General features: G+C 47.8%; 2 protein-coding genes across 3 annotated transcripts; one reads left to right on the forward strand and one right to left on the reverse strand.

Annotated features, from left to right (window-relative positions):
• Positions 1-1,990: 1,990 nt before the first annotated feature.
• LOC123153843 (uncharacterized) lies at positions 1,991-7,052 on the reverse strand. Its single transcript, XM_044572767.1, has 6 exons — positions 6,912-7,052; positions 6,733-6,802; positions 5,110-5,695; positions 4,467-4,525; positions 3,443-4,308; positions 1,991-2,503 (listed from the first exon to the last, which is right to left on the reverse strand). Exons 1-5 carry the CDS (start codon positions 7,050-7,052, stop codon positions 4,298-4,300), a joined length of 867 nt encoding a protein of 288 aa, XP_044428702.1. The 3' UTR covers positions 1,991-2,503; positions 3,443-4,297.
• Positions 7,053-9,046: 1,994 nt separating this feature from the next.
• Positions 9,047-12,368, forward strand: LOC123149628 (basic leucine zipper 19). Of its 2 annotated transcripts, none has more exons than XM_044569321.1 (3): positions 9,047-9,285; positions 9,594-10,406; positions 11,876-12,368. In XM_044569321.1, the coding sequence occupies exon 2, from the start codon at positions 9,635-9,637 to the stop codon at positions 10,394-10,396; it is 762 nt and encodes a 253-aa protein (XP_044425256.1). In that variant the 5' UTR covers positions 9,047-9,285; positions 9,594-9,634; the 3' UTR covers positions 10,397-10,406; positions 11,876-12,368. The 2 variants fall into 2 exon arrangements, with proteins under 2 accessions (XP_044425256.1, XP_044425257.1); XM_044569322.1 differs by having other exon boundaries at positions 9,071-9,285; positions 9,591-10,406.
• The last annotated feature ends 7,950 nt before the right edge of the window (positions 12,369-20,318 follow it).

Here is a 20,318-nt window from a genome sequence, read left to right on the forward strand (position 1 = left end):
TACATGTTCAACATTTTTCAAATACTCGTTCAACATTTTTATTTTGAATGCTTGATTAACATTTTTATATACATGATCAACATTTTTTGAAATACTTGTTCAACATTTTTCAAATACTTGTTCAACATTTTAAAATATTTATTCAATATTTTTCAAATACTTTTTCAACATGTTTCAAATAATATTTTAAAGTATAAACAAGGACAAAAATAAAGCAAAAATGCAATTAGAAAAGTTAAACAAGAAGAAGAAAATGAGGATGTGGCCTCTCTCGCGCCTGGGCCGGCCCAATTTGCTCTCTCCTTCAGCGAGCATTCCCTCACTCTCGCAGAAAGAGGGAAATAGGGGCGCCCTCATTGTACTGAGTCTTCTTCGTTGGCGCCTTATGCGCCACTTTTTCCAGGTAGCGCTCACGTGCAGCTCAAGGGGCGAACGATGTGAATTGAACCCGCGCATGGTGGATTCACAGTCCACTGCTTTGCACTTGGACGGCCCATTCATTCTATCGCCCTTTCATTCGATCACAGTGGCGCTCGATCGATCCTTCCTTCCATCGCTTTATTCCAACGCTCGACAAAAAAAAACTCGCTTGATAGATTTAGTTAACAACGTTGATCAGTTTAGTTGACCGCAGTGACGTCTTTAAAAAGCTCATCTCTTTAAAGAAAGTTCATCCATTTTTGAAAAAAGTTCATCGACCGTTAAAAACAATCGGATTTGACAAACTTCATCGATTTTGAAAAAAAAAGTTCACTAAATCTGAAAAAAAGTTCATCAAATCTGAAAAAAAAATTCCTCGACTTGAAAAAAAGTACATCGAATTTGAGAAAAGTTCATCGGTTTTAAAAAAAAGTACATCTAATTTGAGAAAAGTTCATCAAATTTTAAGAAAAATCATTCAATTTTGAAGAAGTTCGTTCAATTTGAAAAAAAGGCATCGATTTTGAAAAAAGTTCAATGATTTTGAAAAAATCTCATCAATTTGCAATAAAAGGTTCATTCTATGAGCATTAAGAAAAAACCGAACAAAAACATTCCAAATAAAAAAGAAAAGAAAGAGAAAACAATAAAAAGGTGTAAGAAAAAAAAGAGGAAAGAAGTTTCTATTGAGCACATAAGTTGTAGTCACTAGGGTGGTTAGCGCATCGAGGATCAACCAGGAGGTCCCCAGTTCGAATCCTGGCTACTTGGCTGAAAGATAAATAGATTGAAGATAAATAGATTGAAAGTAATTTGTAGTTGGGCCCCTTTTGCCCAGACTATGGGCCAGCCCTGGTCTGAAGTCTGATGCGTGTGTTACTTGGCTGGGTCTGTTCCTGAAAACAAAACAAAAAAACTTGGCTGGGGCAATTCCCAGAAGAATTTGCACTGAACTCTGTAGCCGGCGGCCTGCACAGCAATGACATGGAAGAGGAATGAAACGCGTGTTCCGTTTAAAAATAAAACTGCACAAGCGCCGGCCGTGGGAGCTGTGTACTATTCCCTCTGTCTCATAACTAGCACATATGCCCGTGCGTTGCAACGGGAGAAAAAAAAATACTAATCAGTTAGAATTGTATGTAGAAAACTTAAATGAAATTATTTTAGCAGTCATCTTGATTATTTGATTTTGGGCTAAACATGGCTGTCCAAGCATCTTCATACCAAATAATCAATGCTATTTCTATTGGGCATCACAGAATACATGGGCTTTGACAATTTTAAATTGTACAATGTTTTCTGCTGATCATATAAATCATGGATCAAGTTGGAGGCTTGCAAGTGATGATAACTTGCAAAACTCTTCTGGGTGACTCCTCTTCTAGTTGGGAATCTTGTTGCAATCATGTATCCGACCACAACACATACGCTGTAAAATAAAGAAAACCATGTTCATCCATCCTATTGCAGAGTGAACAACAGCATTCTGCAACTCGGCAAGAAGACCGAGGCGTTACAACTCTCTCTGCCGAAACATTACATAGAGACTGATTATGAACACAAGCAACACTACCGTCATATGAAGAATCACTCACAGCGAAAATGGAGCTGACATATTTGTCCTCAAGCCAGCTTCCCACAAAGCAAATACAGGATGTAGTGCAAAATACAATGTTCCGTCGCGGCTCTCGGTTCCTCAATTACAGTATCTCAGGGAAAAATAAAGTTCCTACACATTTTGTAGTGATAAAAGAATTGTTGGGAGAGTAATAGTACCATTTGTTGAAATTCTCCCTGCAAGAAGAGCAGAGTCTGGCTCCTAAGATCGACTAAGTACCCTTCTCCGTAATGGAACATGCAGTAGCTGAAAGAACCACCTCAAGATGATTGGTCTCCTTGCAGACCATGCTTCTCCTCGAGCTGGATGCTTCATCTGATTGTTCAATCCATTTTTCTTGATGCTTCATCTGATTGTTCCCTATTTGTTTCTTCCCTTCCTTATTTCCCTGTTAAGGGAACTCAATTCTTAAACTTATTTCTCGCTGTTGGCTTATTGATGATTCCGAAGACTGCTTGTTGACACCTAGGAAATTCAAAGGCATAAGGAAATTAAGAGGATTGGGTGTAAAGGGGCGAGGTGGGACTATTTAATAGAAGGAACAACCATCTTTTCCACAAAAAACACTGGGCTAGCTTAGTTGGTTGTGGAAATAGGTATGCGACACGGAGATGGCTTCGTGGGGCGGGTGTTTTTGCCCAAGAAAATTGAGCGAGGGAGGGTAGGTGAACAGATCAAAAATACCATCAAGTCAAGTTGGTCTTTGCTGCAGCTAGTTGCACCAAGAGTTGCTCTATTACATGTACTGATGCGCGGTAAAAGGATTTAGATTCTCTAATGTTATTGTCTAAAACCAACAAGGAATAATAAAAATAATATTTGATCAAGGATGATGCAGCTCCTTCAGCAAATTTTCGTGAAGTTCTGCTACCTGGTATAACATGTTTACTATTTGTATTATCACAGCTAACCACTAATGCGCACCTTCAACCAAATAACTACAGAGATGTACAGTGGAACCATTTAGTGCCTGTGACCACGGCGACAATCTTTTTTTGCTGGAACTGTTCTTTTTTTTTTGCTGGGGCCGGCCAACTTTTTTGCTGGAAACATAAATTTGTTCTGTTGGCAAACAATATAAATAGAGCATTAACTAACAGCAAGGCTATTGGATTTTGAAACCACAATAGTGAAATAAATAGGTAGAAATTCAGAAGAACTACTGCTATTTAGAACTGTAGTTGTTTAAGTCTGATATTAAAAAGACCAGTGTCTAAAAGTCAAACTACCTAACTGTGGTATTAAGCACGACAATCAAATGTTAAAAAGATCAGCTTTGTGGTACGTCGTAACTAAACATATTCTGAAATCTGCATCCATGGGGAGATAAAAGTCGCTAGCTAGCACAACACATAATCTTTTTGACATCTAAAGGACCAGCAGAGTAGCACATCACTGTTATACCTTAATAGTAACTGTTAAGAGAAGGAACAAATCTCGCTGGGAGACACCAGATACCATCACAACTTTGAACCTGCCATAAGGGATATCTCCCACGACGTGCCTCTTAAGACCAAACTCAGCAATCAACACCTCGTCAATTTGCTCTACGAAGTTCAGGCAACCATCATTAGGCACAAAGTCAGCAATCTTCTCCCGTTCTTCATCAGGTGGTGGACACAAGCACACTTAAGGATGACCGAGCTAGGTTGCTTGGCCTCAATAGTGGATACCACACCCGGGTAGCGTGTTGGTCAAGTACTTGCAGATGCTATTGCCGTCGCTCGCGCTCGAACATAGGGTTCGTGGGATTCCCGGTGGTATGTGTGCGTGACCTCGTCGGAATGGGGGTGCAGCAAAAAAAACTGATTCCAATCCACACCTCTTTTAGATAATAGCACAAAAGATGGGAGAAGTTACAACATAAGTACATGATGAAGGTTGATTTATTATCTCAAAAAGATAATATGGTTGGTCCATAGAGATTTAGCTATCCTTAAACATAGGCTTAAAAACTGCATTAAATTTTTATGCAGCGATGACAGATGAATAGGGGGCACATGGGATACTGACCTGATACTTCAGAGAAGAATGGTCAACAGTTAGCATTAGAGGATGTCAATTCTTGTTGCGCTTCATTCAGAGATATGTGCCTCGCATCATGTCATACATAACCAGAGGTCCTTTTTCTGTCTAACCAATCTTCCATCATGACAGAGATATGCCAATGACAGTTTTCCGATACCTGACTTTTAGACGTAATGGAGGCACAATTACAATATCTATTCTTCATATAAAAAACAGAGGGCTTGATGATCCTTATTGAAGATCTGAAAACAACTGAAGATATTGTTTGTACAGAAATCAACAATTATATGTCCAATTAGTTGTTGCCAGCAACCAATTGGTGAATCAAATAACAACGATTTGGAGCCTGAATTAAAGGAATTGGTTCAGTTAAATCTTGAGTCGATGCCTAGGTTGTTACCTGACGAAAACATCATGCTGCCCCTGCCACCGGCCCAACAACTTGAACCCCGTCCTTCTCTGCATCAGGACAAGCCATAACGCCAGTCAAAGATCTAGCTTGTGAACTCTGCCACCATGCGCTCGCTGTATGGCGCCACCATGCATGTGAATTTCAGCAATTTTGTTTTGAGTAGAACAGGTCACTCTTCTTATTTTGCAATTCCTTTTTATAAGCTGTATATAAGAGCAACCATACTGTGCTTTTCTATTTAAAAATTGAAAAAAAGTCATCTCTTATAGGCATAACAAAAAAAAAGTGGAGGGCACTGTGAACATCAAATTTATATATTAGCACATCTCACGGGAAATATTTTGCTAATTCATGAATTAATACACATGCATTAGCTATCACATTAGCAAGTCTATAGATACATGCCACTCTGTAGCTGAGAATCAATTAGAGATTGAAAGCAAGATCTGTTTTCGGTGGCCGCTGTGCATCAATTGAGGAACTTTTTGTGGCTGCTCTCCATCGAATAGCAATTGAATCTCAATACCAATTAGAGAAGGGAGAGGTCGCAATGCTTATTAGAGAAGGGAGAGGAACTTACAGTAGCTACTCTGCATCAAATGTGCCGATGCAACACATGTTGTTTCCTTACCTAGGGACTTGTCCCTTCGGCCGGCGTCCAACGGCAGCAGTAGCACCACCGGGGCTCCAATCCAGCCCCGCAGGATCCCGCCACCTCTTCCTTCGCTTATTCCTCCCGGCTCTCTCTCTGGCCGCACGCAGTGCAGCCGCCGTGCACCTCGCCCCCCCACCCCACGCGGGAGACGGGACCTCCTCGCGCCCTCTCCTTCTCCCTGCCTCTCCTCCTTTATATCTTCCCTTACCTCTGTCTTTCTCACAGGTGCAGCGCCGCCGTTGCCATGGAGAGACCCCGCCGGAGAATATGTCGGCCAGCATGGCGAACACCTCGAAGATGAGCCCCGTGCCGTCGGCGCCCGTCAGTTCAAGCACGGTGGTCGTGGCCGCCGGCGGCGACGCCGTTTGTTCGCACGGAGAGGCGAGGTCGAGGAGAAGGTCGGGGTTGCGGAGGATGGCGGCGCGGCGCCTCGGGGTGGCGCGCGGAGAGGTGCAACGGTCGTTGCTTGTGGTCGCCGGCGACGGGGATTGGGCGCCAGCGCACGACCGAATGGGCGTAGTCGCCGGCGCATAGTGGATAAGAGGAAGGAAAGGACTGTGGACTGAATTGAAATTCTTATAGGGTTGTTTTTGTAAACGTGAAACGTTTTTTCTGGGTGCCACTAATACAGGGACGGCGGGTTGATTTCCTGTGAACCGAGGAACTTTCTTGCAAAACAACGACGACGTACGACCAGAAGCAATAACTGGTTTATTAGTATATATATATATATATATATATATATATAGGTATAGATATAGATATAAAAATATTTTTAAAACTATATTATGGAACGAAGGGAGTAGTACTCTCAGCAGTAGTACTGGTGGCCCGGCACGCTGTCCACCACGCGTCCGTCCGCTCGGGAGCAATGCTAGAAGTACGGGCGTTGTACGGGGGATTTACAGGCTCGTTGACTGTGATTGGTTGGAATATGATTAAGGGGGACGGCCCCACCCTGAAAATTAGAGGGGGAGCAATTAGATTAGGCCACGTTGTCATCCTGTAAAACTTTGTACGATCATCCTGTACGTGTAGTATTATTGGCCGCTCGGTTGCCGGGTGCGGCCGCGAGCAGGCGAACAGCTGCGCAGCTGTACATAGAATACAGCCGCACCATTGTCCTGTCCGGGACGGCGACGGCGCGACGGATGGCTCCCCTTGCCCTCCGACGACGACGGGCCCGCGCGCGCGTCCGGCTTCGTCGTCGTCAGCTTGCCTGCCTTTTGGGGCGGGCAGAGCGGCGTCGCGGCCTCGCGGCCAGCCAGGGAATCTTCTTCGTATTGTTATGTATCTCCTCGTCATGGCATACCATAGTATACTAGTACTAGTCCCTGAAACAAGAGACGACACCAGGAGGGGGAGGAGGTGGAGGAGTAGCAACTCCCGAGTACACCCACCGTCTTTCATTTCCGTGGATTACTTGCTGCCGCCGCGACGTGCCTTGTTTGTTTGTCCGATCACGACCGCCTGTGGTGTACCGGCCGAGCTCGCCGCACCATCCTTTCTTGGGCAGTGGGGTGGGGCCAACGACGGCGCACGGTCGAAAAGAAAAGGTGGAATAGACTCGTTTTGAACCAGTGCTGCACTGCTACAGACCGCTCCCGTCGCCACCGTAGCGTCCGTCCGTTTGGCTGCTGCCTGGGACAACCAAATGCACATAGACCCACTGTACATCATGCAAAACATCATTATAATTCATCGCTAGACAAGTTCTTAATTTAAACAACTAAAAAACGATAATAAACCGAGGAGGAGCGTTTTCACCACTCTCTCACTGGGCCTTCGCCCTTCAAGTCGCCGGCACAGTTGTAGGCGTCCGCCGCTTGCGTAGGATCTTGGTCGTCGTTGTAGAAGGTGGAGCTGTGGTTGTCGCCGCCGTCGCCCGAGGAGTCAGAGAGGACAATCAACCCCTTCATTCAGCGATGGACCTATCCTGTTGCCGCTTCAACTTGGCCACCCAAGCCGCCTCCGCCGCCTTGTGCTTCGACTGCTCAGTGGCAAGCCAGAGCACCTTCGTGTTCTTTCACCATAGGCGGCGAGCGTCCGTCTTCGCCGCCCTCAGCAACCGGCGGTAGACCCAAGTGGACAGCCGCTCGTCCTTGTCGAGCTCTGCCGACAACGCACGACGGCGGCACACGGACTGCTCTGCTCTGTCCCTTTCCCATTGCCTCTCGCGGCGGGCGGCACGAGCCTCCAATTCCGAAGTGCTCGTGCAGGCCGGAGGAGCGGGCACTAGCACCCACCGATGTGGGAAGGGGACAATGCGGGGGCAGAGTGGACTGCGCTACCCTGACGGAGTTACGCGGGGGCCTGGAGGGGCCAGCTCCGGACTCCGCGTTGCGCCGGCACGGGTGCGGCGACGGTGCATATTCGAAGCTGCCCTGGTGTCCACCTTCGACTGCTCCAACGCAATGCAGAGGGCTAGCTCCTCCTCGACATCGAGGTCGGAGCTGGAGTGGCTGCTGGAGCTCGACATGTCGTCGGATTGGATCAAAATTGGAGAGGGGAGAGGAGGGGACGGAGCGAGAGAGGAGATTGAGTGAGCCAGGGTTCGAAGAGGGGACGAACTGAGGTATTTTGTGGGATAGCCGTGGGGGCGATAGTGGGCCAGCCTGATGTGCCGAATGCACCCGGGCACACCCCAATATCCGCCCTATATTTCGGCTGGATATGAGGGGCGCTGGCAGCCAGGGTGTTTGAGGCGTCTGGATGGGTCGTTTTTTGTGACTGGTTAGTGACCGGTCCACCCGCCCGAGTGTTTTAGTCAGATTTAAGATATCCGGCTGTAGATGCTCCTAGCTTGTCTTTTTTTTATATGAAATTAGCTCGTCGGAATGCAGGCGCAAGTCACTTGACAGCAAGGGACCTCTCAAGGAGTACACAGTTATCCCATGAAAAGAAGTACACAGTTATTTCAAAGAAATTTGAAATGATATTTTAGTTTCAAAAATTATTTAAGCAACTATACAAGAAGATACCCCTTCCAATATAATTTGGCATCAAAACCGCCTGATAGTTCACCGACTCGCGCCCTACGCCGCCAAAGCTCCGCCACACCGCACTGACCACCCCCCACCAGGGCACCCGTCTGTACTGCCCTGCCGCGCCGCCATCGCTACACCTCACAACATTGTGTCATTAACTTGCGGACCCTAACGACTTTTAATGCGAAATAGAAAACAAATAAGGGAAATAAAACTTAGAAAAGTAGTTGTGTGATAACTTTTCGTTAATTATACCACCATGAACCATAGAAAAAGGTTTTTACAGGGTTTGTTGGAATTGCCCTTATTGAGCGTGATCCTCGGTGTTTGCCGAGCAACACACTGATGTTTTCGCTCCAGCTAATGGTTTACGTTATGGTTTTTTAGGCCTCGCAGGTGCGACGATCAGACGGATGGCGATGCTTCGTCTTCGAGTTTGTTTTCCGGCTTTGATGCCCCTCGAGTTCATCCGTTTGGACATAGTCAACGGAGTTCTAACATAGATTCATGTCGTCTCCTAGCGGCGGTGAGGTTAAATTTTCTTGTCATATGACGACATTTGATGTCACGTGCTTCAGACCTATGCAAGGATTTAAACGACGATGATTGTGGCCCAAGGGCGCTAGTCTTTAGGGACAAGTGCATAGAGACTTCCCCGCTGTCATCAACGAATGTCAAGCCGGCTCATGACTTCCCCGCTGTCATTAACGAAGGTCAAGCCGGCGGAGCGGCGACAACGAGGCGTCGGCGGTGCTCGTTCTGTAGTCCCAGAATTTTGATGTATTTCTTATTATGTTCGACATACTTTGTATGTTCGGTGAACTTTTATAATAGACCAGAACTTTTTGGGATAAAAAAAGATGCCTGAATCCTGATCTTGCCGAGGCGGTAAATTCGTGGGAGCAGTGAAGCAATCTCCCCGCACGATCCAGACAGGGGAGGGGACCCAGATCCTACGAGCGGAGTCTCTGATTATTGGCGACCGTCCGTCGGGCAGGTGGCTGAGATTCCGCACCCCGTCCCACTCCCGTCGCCTCACCAGATAAATTCCCTCCGCCACCGCCGCCTCCCTCTCTCCCCCTCCCTCTCCTCCGCGTCCGCCCCGGCCAGAGTCCTCCCCCCGCCGCCGGACCGCCGGCCCCGGAACGCGGCTACTCCACGGACGGTAAGCCCTCCTCTTTCTCCGCTTCCGTTTCCCCCCTCCCCGCCCCTTCCCCGCCGAGATCGGATCGGCCGGTCGCCGGCGGCGCGCGGCCCGGACGCCCGCGCCGTCTAGCTAGCTTCCGCCGCGGCGTCCATCGCCCCCAACCCCCAGTCGGTCAACGGACGAGGAGCAATTGTAGGCGAAGCAGCTTGTTAATTAGGAGTACCAATTTGCTCTGAATTTTGTTTTTCTTAGAAAAAGCTCAGAATTTTCGGTGCCGAAATGAGCATCTGAGGCGGCTGCTCTGTTCTGCTCTGCTCTGTTAGCAGGTCTTCGTAGCAGGTGCAAGGCCCCTGCGGCTAGGCCAGCGATGGACGACGGGGACATCGACTTCTCCAACCCGCAGACGTTCCTGTGCGAGGCCATGGGCAACGACCCGCCGGCCAGCTGTTCCATGGGGAGCTACTTCGACGACATCCTCAACAGCGACGCCGACCACCTCGCCTGCACGCACACCCACACCTGCAACCCGCCAGTCCACGACCTCGCGCACCACACCCACACCTGCGTGCACGTCCACACCAAGATCCTCTCTGCCTCCGACGACGCCGCCGAGACCTCCGAGTCGCTGCCGGAGGGCGGCGCCACCAAGAAGCAGCGCCCCTCCGGTAACCGCGCGGCCGTCAGGAAGTACCGCGAGAAGAAGAAGGCCCACACGGCGCTGCTCGAGGAGGAGGTGGCTCACCTCAAGGCCGTCAACCAGCAGCTCGTCAAGAAGCTCCAGAGTCACTCCGCGCTCGAGGCCGAGGTCGCCAGGCTCCGCTGCCTGCTTGTTGACATCAGAGGGAGGATCGAAGGGGAGATTGGCACTTTCCCTTACCAGCGGACGGTGAAAAGCAACGATTTTGTCGATCAGGGGAGCTTCCTCGGTGGTGCCCAGGTCATGAATTCCTGCGATTTCAGATGCAACGATCAGTTGTACTGCAACCCAGGAATACAGCAGGCCAGAACTATGGAAGACGATGGTGTTATGAGTGGCCAGGTTTTGGGGCAAGGTGCCGGTGACTCTATGGGCTGTGTAAAACCAGGTTCTTTAAACCCCCCAGGCTGCCGCGGGGGCCAAATGCTGTAAACAGGTCGAGGTTAGTTATGCTTCTCTTTTGCCATTTTTTTTGCATCCAGCAACATCAATTTACTTTCTATGTGTTTTAGTATGTTCAAACTCTGAACAAGTGTGCAAATGGGTAGATTTTGATTTGGTGACTTGGTGTCCTAGTTGTTTTGGCTTAACTATAGGATCCTGGCCCTTATGTTATCTGCCTAAAGTCAGGGTTATGTCTCTGGCTGGATGTCTTCTACTGCTTTTTTTAAGGCCACTGTAGATTTGATTGATACTAGATCTATCTAAACAACTGTTTCATCTGGTTCGCACAACATTCTTTTTAATTAAAATCATGTGGTTTTATTAGAAATGAATTAGCAGTGCAGTTTGTGTGCAAATTGTGCTTGGCTGCTTGCATAACTTTTCAGTTATCACAGACCGATTGGGACAAACAATAATTATGCATTTCCATCTATTTTTCTGATCGTAGTCATCTTTGGTGTCAATTGATATTCAAAGTCCGAAACTACACGCACATAGTTTAGATTGTTCATAACAATAATCTGCACTAGTTTGTGTTTATAAAATCAGCACCAGTGGTTGTTCGTTTAGGTTGCTAAATGCTTCCAGCTACTCCCTCCGTTCAGAAATATAAGATGTTCTATAGCTTTTTCCTGAATGGGATGTATATGGACACGTTCTAGTGTGTTTGTTCACTCATTTCAGTCTGTATGTAGTCCATACCGAAACATTTTATATTTGTGAACGGAGGGAGTACAATACTATTTCTGTCACAAACATTTCAACTGGCACCTGTGCACTGTTTTCGGTGTGTAGCGCATTTCCAAAAATCATAATTCCTGTGATTCAAGGTTTTTGGACAAACTAAAAACAGTTTCTCACCACCTCCAAAGTTATGTGTTATTATGAAGAGTTCTTCCAGGTGCTTAATATTAGCACCACTAGTCTTCGTGGACTGTAGGACAATCTTTTCTCAGAGTTGATCATTTTAGATGGGCGGGGACTAAAATTTGGTTTGTAACTGGAAACTAGTGCGTTTTAATGCACCAGCCTTTCCATACTTTTTATTTACCCTAGGTTGTTCGATAGTGGACAGTGCTGCACTATTAACAAGTGGAGAATCAGGTGCACATATTGATCAAAGCTGTGATATGCTGATAACAGCATATAGTGGAGGAGTGCCTCCATGATTCTGCCACTGGATGCAACTTTTGTGCATCCCTAGTCTTGAAACTAAAAAGTCATCCAATGTCTCTGCAATAATGCCATGTTGTACCAATAGTTCTTATTAGGTGTATCCAGTACTTCGAGTTGCTATCCACATAGTGTGTGGCTTTTATCTAGGTCAGGTACCATGTGCCAACGCCTCTTCTGTCAACTGTCATTGCAATTTATTTGTCTTTATCGTTCTGTTTTTTGAAGTTTCTTAAAGTCGATGCTAACGATTGTTTCAGGACTGAGTAACACATTCTGCTGCTTCTTTTTCAGGACCATGAGGTGCTTATCTTCTCCTTGCGAGAGACTATTGGCTTCCCCGTACAAGGAAGACTGTATAAATTGCTGGCTTCTACCAGAGGGCCCAATTTGGTTTAAACTGTCATGTTTGTGGCTCTGTTGCCCATGATGCCTTCTATGATGCCTGGGGCGCTGCAAGTTCGTTAGCTCGGATGCTATCAGGACATCCCTTTATTGTTGCTTAGTTCCAGCCTCGGTAATGTTCTTGGAGTTTGACAGCCTTTGCTCCTAGTCCTAGATGCTCGCTGATAATTAGTACTGTAGAACAGACTGCGTTCGAAGGTATCTTCAATAATTTAGATTTCGGCATCCAGGTTTTGTGGGAAGATTACATGTTCAGTTTTGGGTAGACCTCAAGTTGGATGTGAGCTGCATGAATTCTTTCGTTGGTATGTATGCCCGTTGTGTTTGTTTTCTACACCGTGCCTATGATCAAAGCAATCGCATGGATTTCATCATTTCATCATTGCTTCGGTGTTTTGTTATTTTATTCTTATTAAGGGAATATTGTGTGCCATGATATAGTATTTGTACAAAATTCTGCAGAAGTGGGGTTGGTTTTGGACGGTCGTATTGCCGCCCAGTTTGGCTATGTGGTTCAATATTCACAGAAAAGTCGTGGTCCCTTTTTACCAAAATGGTGTATTTTTTCTTCATAAGTTTAACTTTTTTTCAGTATGAGCTACTTCCTCTTACATTTGTTTACAGAGGGAGTAGTTTATAGAGAAAATGATAATAACACCTGTAATACAAAATAAACGAAATGCATTTTTTTTTGCAGAGAACTTTCAGAGCTTTATATTTATATAAGGGCATTCTCCGGGTAGTCAGCCAATAGGCTGCTTACCAGGAAGCTGGGAGTAACTTCCAACAGCTTTCTGTCACAGTCCATGTGTAAGTATGCTTAGCATAAAGATGAGCTGGATAGTTAGCTGGCCGGATTACATGCTGAGTAACAAAGTAGAAAAATTACAAACTAGCTCTCTAATTTCTGAAAGAAGCGGGGCCACAACCGAAACGGAGTTGTGGCGATTTTCGTAGAGTTCTGTCTCCAGACAGTCTGTTTTGATGATCACGTTTTGGAAGCCTCTAAGATTTGTGAAACGCACGCCTTCACGTACCGCCATGGTCTCGGCTATAAGAGGACCTGTAAGGTCTTGTACAATAGGAGGTGCTTAGGGGAAGTGCTTAGAGAAATAAACCAGACTTTCCTTAAGCACCGGTGCTTATTTGTACAGGGTAGATGCTTAACTAAGCGTCTCTCCTGTAGAAATAGGCACCGGTGCTTCAGAAAATCTCAATTTATTTTTCTAAGCACCCCTCTAAGCATCTTCTATTGTACAAGGCCTAAGACTGTAACACCCAACAGGGGTTTACTCCATGCTCCCGAAAAAGTGGACATGGATCAGGCTACTCCACCCGCACCACCAGTGCCTGTGTCCAAATGAATAGACAGGTGCTCCCGAGGAACATCAAGAAGCGCAAGGGCTTCTTTTGTAAGCCTCACTGAGTGAGCCGGGCTGATTGATTCCTATTCATGATTGATACGGTTCCGCGAGTGCCAAATTAACCACATGACAGTGACAATAATCGCCCGTTGTTGCTCTGTGAATTGTTTGTCACATATGATATACTTAGACCAAGTGTCTGGGTGGAGCCGAGGCAGCCGAAAGTCAAATGACGATTGAGCTTCAACCCAGAATTTTTTTGCATGTGAACATTGGAGTAGTGCATGATACAGGTCGTCATCCATTGACACGCAAACTCTTCATTGACCCAGATTTTGGATATGCCGATTTCTCAAGGTGCATTCGTCAGGTAAAATGCCTTTCAGAACACGCCACAAAAGACCCTCACCTTTTCGATAATATTCTTTTTTCCTCACCTTTTGGATAACATTCAATTTCCAAAGAGCACAGCACAGCTGCTGTTCATCAATGGAGGTACCGGTACTTGCCCCTTCATCTCGAGACAAACGCTCTTTTTGATTCATAAGAGAATGGTACACCGACTTGACAGTGTATGTGCCGGATTTTTCATGAGCCCGAGCAAAGAGACAGTGGAACGTTGAGGATTGCATCGGCTTCAGGAGGGATCAACAGGTCACGAAGTAACTCCATTTTCCATGTCCAATTACCAACATCAATCAGATCACTGACAAACTCGACATTAGTATTTTCAGGCATGAACATGGGAGTCATAGAAATGGTGGTTGGGATCCATCGATCATTCCAGACCGAGATGGTTGACCCTGAACCCACTTGTTTGATCAGTCCAGTATCAAGTGCCACCCTTCCTGCCACTATGGTTCGCCAAGTGGCCGATGCAGTTTTGGGTACAGTGGCTAGTTGGAACTCGGTGTCTAGAAAGTATCGCCCCTTTGAGAACTCTGGCGCAGAGGGAATTGGGGTTCATCATGAAATGCTAGCCATGCTTCCCACAATGAATCTATCATTATTGATTTGGTATTCTATACTGATGAATGTAACCTGATCGCTATGAGCATCTCCAACTTCGAGACTTCCTCCCTGATTCACTGCTTAGCTCACCACCACCCTCGCTCTCTCCTCCCAATCGTCGTGGACACCTGCCTTCAGTCAGCCCTGATTCACATGTCTTCCATTATGGATTATGTTCGCAGATGAAGTCTCTCGCCAACAAACGCCGCGATCTCCTTATGCTGGTGATGCACAACGAAATCATAAACATGATTTTGGACAATTAGCGCAAAGATCTTCAATATTCGATCTTGCACCTCATGCACACTTAAGTACAACAATCGTTCCTCAAGTTGTGCTCCTTTATCTTCTGTAAAGTGTCACGACTCACCTACTCCGCCGAGTTATCGATGCAGTCTGCGCTGGTCATGCAATAGTCATCATGTCGCCTTCTCCTGGCACGCCCCTGTCCATGCCTACACTCTATGACTCGTTCACTCCTCCTGATTGCGATAGCTTGTCCAAGAAAAGTAAAGGGAAAGAGCAAGGAGTTTTGTGGCACTTCCCTTGTGCTTTGTCATCATAGCATGTGAAACTTCAACATAAAATGATTTGAATATGAAAATATTTCAAAAAGTAACCCTTTTTTCATGACGCCCTAGGCTGGTGCACCATGCTAGATAGCATGAAGCCCTGCACTGATGACGTGACATCTGCCTCTACCAAGGGTGTCATGATACGTCTCCAACGTATCTATAATTTTTGATTGTTTTATGCTATTATATTATCAACCTTGGATGTTTTATATGCATTTATATGCTATTTTATATGATTTTTGGGACTAACCTATTAACCTAGAGCCCAGTGCCAGTTTCTGTTTTTTTTCCTTGTTTTAGAGTATCGCAGAAAAGGAAAATCAAACGGAGTCCAATTGACCTGAAACTTCACGGAACTTATTTTTGGAAGGAAAGCAACCCGGGAGACTTGGAGTCCACGTAAGGGAAGCAATGAGGAAGCCACGAGGCAGGTGATGGAGTCATGTACCTAGGGTAGGGTTACAGACCTGATCTAAGTACCCTGCCCGAGGACACCCTTAGAAGAGATCACCTTCCAGTCGACCTACGAGGGACTCACTCGACTGACTTGAGGGACTCGACCACGAAGACTCACTCGACCACCAGAAGATCAAGAAGCACTCTGCACTGCAACGGTCTGTAGTTAAGTAGTCTTTATGATAGTTAAGACACTTTATGTGGGGCGTTACCTGTAACGCCCCGGACTTAATACACCTTAAACCCTTCATTACGTGGGCTGGCTGGGGTCCTGGCGCACTCTATATAAGCCACCCCCCTCCACAGGCAGAAGGGTTCGGCATCTTGTAACTCATATACACATAATCCACTCGACCGCCTCCGGGCTCCGAGACGTAGGGCTTTTACTTCCTCCGAGAAGGGCCTGAACTCGTACATCCCTTGTTCTTACAACCTCTTCATAGCTAGAACCTTGCCTCTCCATACCTACCCCCACTCTACTGTCAGACTTAGAACCACGACAGTTGGCGCCCACCGTGGGGTAGGTGTTTTAGCGATTTTGTGGAGAAGTTGCGATTCTTCCGAGTACTTTCATCATGGTGGCTGCTGGAGTTTTGGTCGAGGGTCGAGAGATCCGTCTCGGTTCTCTCACCTTCGTCGCCGACGACTCCGCCTGGCTCCAGGAGGCTCCACTCGATGTCGATGCGCTCCCCGCCCGCGGTGCGACACATTTTCGCGCATGTGTCCGCGGTGTTCTGCTGCGGCAACCGTCGACCCCGTATCGGTCGACTCCTCCATCGGCTACCCTCCCGGTCTCCCGCCAGCGCAAGCGCTCGGGCCGGTCGAGGCTTCAGCGGTGGGTGAGGCATGCGGTGGTTCGCCAGACGGCCACCACCCAAGTTGCGGCAATCGAGCCCGACGAATCTCTCTATGGCCTGTTCGATCTGTCGACTGGCTCCGTAGAGACTGCATCCGAGTGCGATAGCAGTGATCCAGCGGCGGAAATCCTGATGGTCGACGGGCCCCGCAGTCCCCCTGGCTTCGCCCATGATGGTGGGGCAGGCGACAGAGGCGACCCCGCACGAGACCACGAAGAGTACCAGCCCGAGCCACTCGACTCTCTACAAAGAGAGGAACTTCGCCGCAGGAACGTGGATGCCCTGCATACTCCCATCGCAGGAGAAACCCCCGAGGCTCGCGCCTTGGAGGAGGCACGTTTGGCCAATTTGGCCGAACGCACTCGCCTGGAGAATCTTCAGCGAGCACTCGACGAGCGCGCGCGGCAACGAGTTCCCGACACCAGTCGACGTCAACTCTTTCCGCCGACTCAGGTATATCGAACCCCAGTCCAGAATTTAGCAGCTGCGACCCGTATTGCAGAGTCCATCCAGCCCTCTCAGTCGGAAGCTGGCAGAGGCTTGATGCAGATCAGGGATCTGCTCCGGGCAGCAGGAGATCAGAATTCGGCCGTGTCACAGTCGCACAACAGAATTCACAGTCGATCCGTCACTGCGAATACGGTTCAGTCGGCTCACAGCCCCAGATCGCCCCCGCGGCGTGAAGGGCGCGAGAATCGGCGAGACCAATATGGAGACCGACACGACCGAGATGATAGGCGTCGAGTGCCCAATTCCCCTCCGAGGGGTGGGTCTTACGCTCCTCGGCAGCAAGATGACAGACGTCAGTTCAGTGTGGGGCGAAGAGTTCCAGTCGACCCCAGAGAACCAGGCTTCGACGCGCGATCCATTATCGTGCAAGGCTTGGTCGACCGGAACAGAGCCCATCGAGGTGGACTCGACAGAGATGCGCCCACGAGCAGTCGAGTGCATGTTTCTGGTCCGGAATGTTTCAGCAGAGCTATCAGAGCCGCAGCGATCCCTCCCAATTTCAGGTTGGCAACAGGAGTCAGCAAGTTCACTGGTGAGTCTAAGCCTGAAACTTGGCTTGAGGACTACCGAGTGGCAGTTCAGATTGGTGGTGAGAATGACGAGGTGGCCATGAAACATCTGCCCCTCATGTTGGAAGGTTCTGCCAGAGCATGGTTGACTCAGTTACCTCCTAGCAGCATTTACACTTGGGAAGATCTATCCCGAGTGTTCGTCAGAACGTTTGAAGGAACTTGCAAGCGACCGGCTGGATTGACGGAGTTGCAAGTCTGCGTGCAGAAGACCAACGAGACTCTCAGGGAGTATATTCAGAGATGGATCACTTTGCACCATACAGTGGAGAATGTGTCTGATCATCAGGCAGTTTGCGCCTTCAAGGATGGTGTCAAGAACAGAGAATTGAGTTTGAAATTTGGTCGAACCGGAGACATGACCTTGAGTCGGATGATGGAAATTGCTACCAAGTACGCCAACGGCGAAGAAGAAGACCGACTCTGAAGCGGCAAGCACAAGCCGAGTCAGTCGGAGAAGGGAAACACCAGTCGGAAACAGAAACGGAAGGCTGAACCGGCAGCTCCTGGAGAGGCTCTGGCCGTGACTCAGGGAAAGTTTAAAGGGAAGCCAAAAGGATCCTGGAACCCTAAGAAGGTAAAGGATAAAGAAGGGAACAACGTGATGGACATGCCGTGTCACATCAACACGAAGAAAGACGAAGAGGGGAATATCATTTACCCGAAGCATACCACTCGCCAATGTCGACTCCTGATCCAGCAGTTTCAGGGAAAACAGTCTAAAGACAAGGAAAAGGAGTCGGACAAGGCCGAAGACAAGGAAAAGGAGGACAGTGAGGAAGGATATCCGCATGTCAACTCCACTCTGATGATCTTTGCAGATGTGGAAAGCAAGAGTCGATTGAAAGTCATTAACCGTGAGGTGAACATGGTTACCCCAGCAAAAGCAAATTATCTGAAATGGTCCCAAACACCCATCACGTTCGACCAATCTGATCACCCGACTCATATTGCCACCCCTGGGAGGCAAGCCTTGGTGGTCGATCCAGTTGTTGAAGGCACTCGACTGACAAAAGTGCTGATGGACGGTGGTAGCGGGCTGAATTTGTTGTATGCAGACACACTGAAAGGAATGGGCATTCCGATGTCCCGACTGAGCACCAGTAACATGAGCTTTCATGGATTTATACCAGGGAAGAAAGCCGAGTCACTCGGCCAAATAGCTCTGGACGTGGTGTTTGGTGATTCGAAACGTTTTCGCAAAGAGAAGTTGACGTTTGAGGTCGTGGATTTTCAGAGTGCATATCATGCCATTTTGGGGAGACCAGCTTATGCACGGTTCATGGCTCGACCATGTTACGTGTACCTCAAATTGAAAATGCCCGGCCCCAAAGAAGTGATCACTGTCACCGGTGATCGGAAAAAGGCAGAAGAGTGCTTTCAGAAGGGCTCAAAGATTGCCGATTCCCAGGTGACAGCGGTCGAATTCGAAGAATACAAGCAAAATGCAGATCCAAGTGATTTGCTGCGATCCAAGAAACCCGCCACAGAATCTGCATTTCAGTCGTCCGGTGAGACGAAGCCTGTTCACATTCACCCGACCGACCCCGGTGCAGCTCCGACCCACATCTCCACAACACTCGACCCGAAATAGGAAGAAGCGCTCATCCAGTTCCTCCGTGAGAACTGGGACATTTTTGCATGGAAGCCCGCTGACATGCCAGGTGTTCCCAGGGGACTGGCTGAGCATCGCCTAAGAGTCAACTCATCAGCAAAACCAGTCAAAGAGCATCTTCGGCGGTCCGCCGTCCAGAAGAGAAAAGCCATTGGTGAAGAAGTGGCTCGACTGTTGCGGCAGGATTTATCCGAGAGATATACCACTCCGAGTGGCTCGCTAATGTCGTCATGGTTCCTAAGAAGGACAAATCACTCCGAATGTGCATTGATTTTAAGCACATCAACCGGGCCTGCCCGAAAGATCATTTTCCTCTCCCTCGCATAGATCAAATTGTTGACTCGACCGCGGGATGCGAGAGATTGTCTTTTCTAGACGCCTACTCCGGGTACCACCAGATCCGTCTGTACGGACCCGACGAGGTAAAAACAGCTTTCATCACTCCATTCGGGTGCTTCTGCTATATCACCATGCCATTCGGCCTCAAGAATGCCGGAGCCACATTTATGCGAATGATTCAGAAGTGTCTACTCACTCAAATCAGTCGGAATGTGGAAGCGTATATGGATGATATCGTCGTCAAGTCACGAAAAGGTTCCGACCTGCTCGCTGACCTCGCCGAAACATTTGCCAACCTCAGAAGGTATGATATCAAGCTCAATCCATCAAAGTGCACATTCGGAGTTCCTGGTGGCAAGTTACTCGGTTTTCTCGTTTCCGAGCGAGGGATCGACGCTAATCCAGAGAAGATCGGCACTATTCTCCGAATGAAACGCCCTGTGCGAGTGCACGATGTCCAGAAGCTTACTGGATGCTTGGCCGCATTAAGTCGATTCATCTCACGACTCGGTGAAAAGGCATTGCCTCTTTACCGACTGATGAAGAAGGCAGACAAGTTCGAGTGGACTCCAGAAGCTGATGCAGCGTTTGCCGAGCTAAAAGCTCTGCTCTCCACCCAGCCGGTGCTTGCTGCTCCAATCAACAAAGAGCCTCTGTTGCTTTATATCGCAGCCACAGGACAAGTCGTCAGTACTATGCTTACGGTCGAGCGGGAAGAAGAAGGAAAAGCTTTCAAAGTTCAGCGCCCAGTGTATTATTTGTCTGAAGTCTTGACTCCATCCAAGCAAAGATATCCTCATTATCAGAAGCTTGTGTATGGAATATACATGACCACAAAGAAGGTTGCTCATTATTTCTCTGATCATTCCATCACAGTCGTCAGCGACGCTCCACTATGAGAGATTTTGCACAACAGAGATGCAACTGGTCGAGTGGCTAAATGGGCGATTGAACTTCTTCCCCTTGATATCAAGTTTGAGGCAAAGAAAGCCATTAAGTCCCAGGCAATAGCAGATTTCCTCGCCGAGTGGATTGA

The sequence above is a fragment of the Triticum aestivum genome, chromosome 7A, assembly GCF_018294505.1.
Source record: "Triticum aestivum cultivar Chinese Spring chromosome 7A, IWGSC CS RefSeq v2.1, whole genome shotgun sequence".
Taxonomy (NCBI): Eukaryota; Viridiplantae; Streptophyta; class Magnoliopsida; order Poales; family Poaceae; genus Triticum; species Triticum aestivum.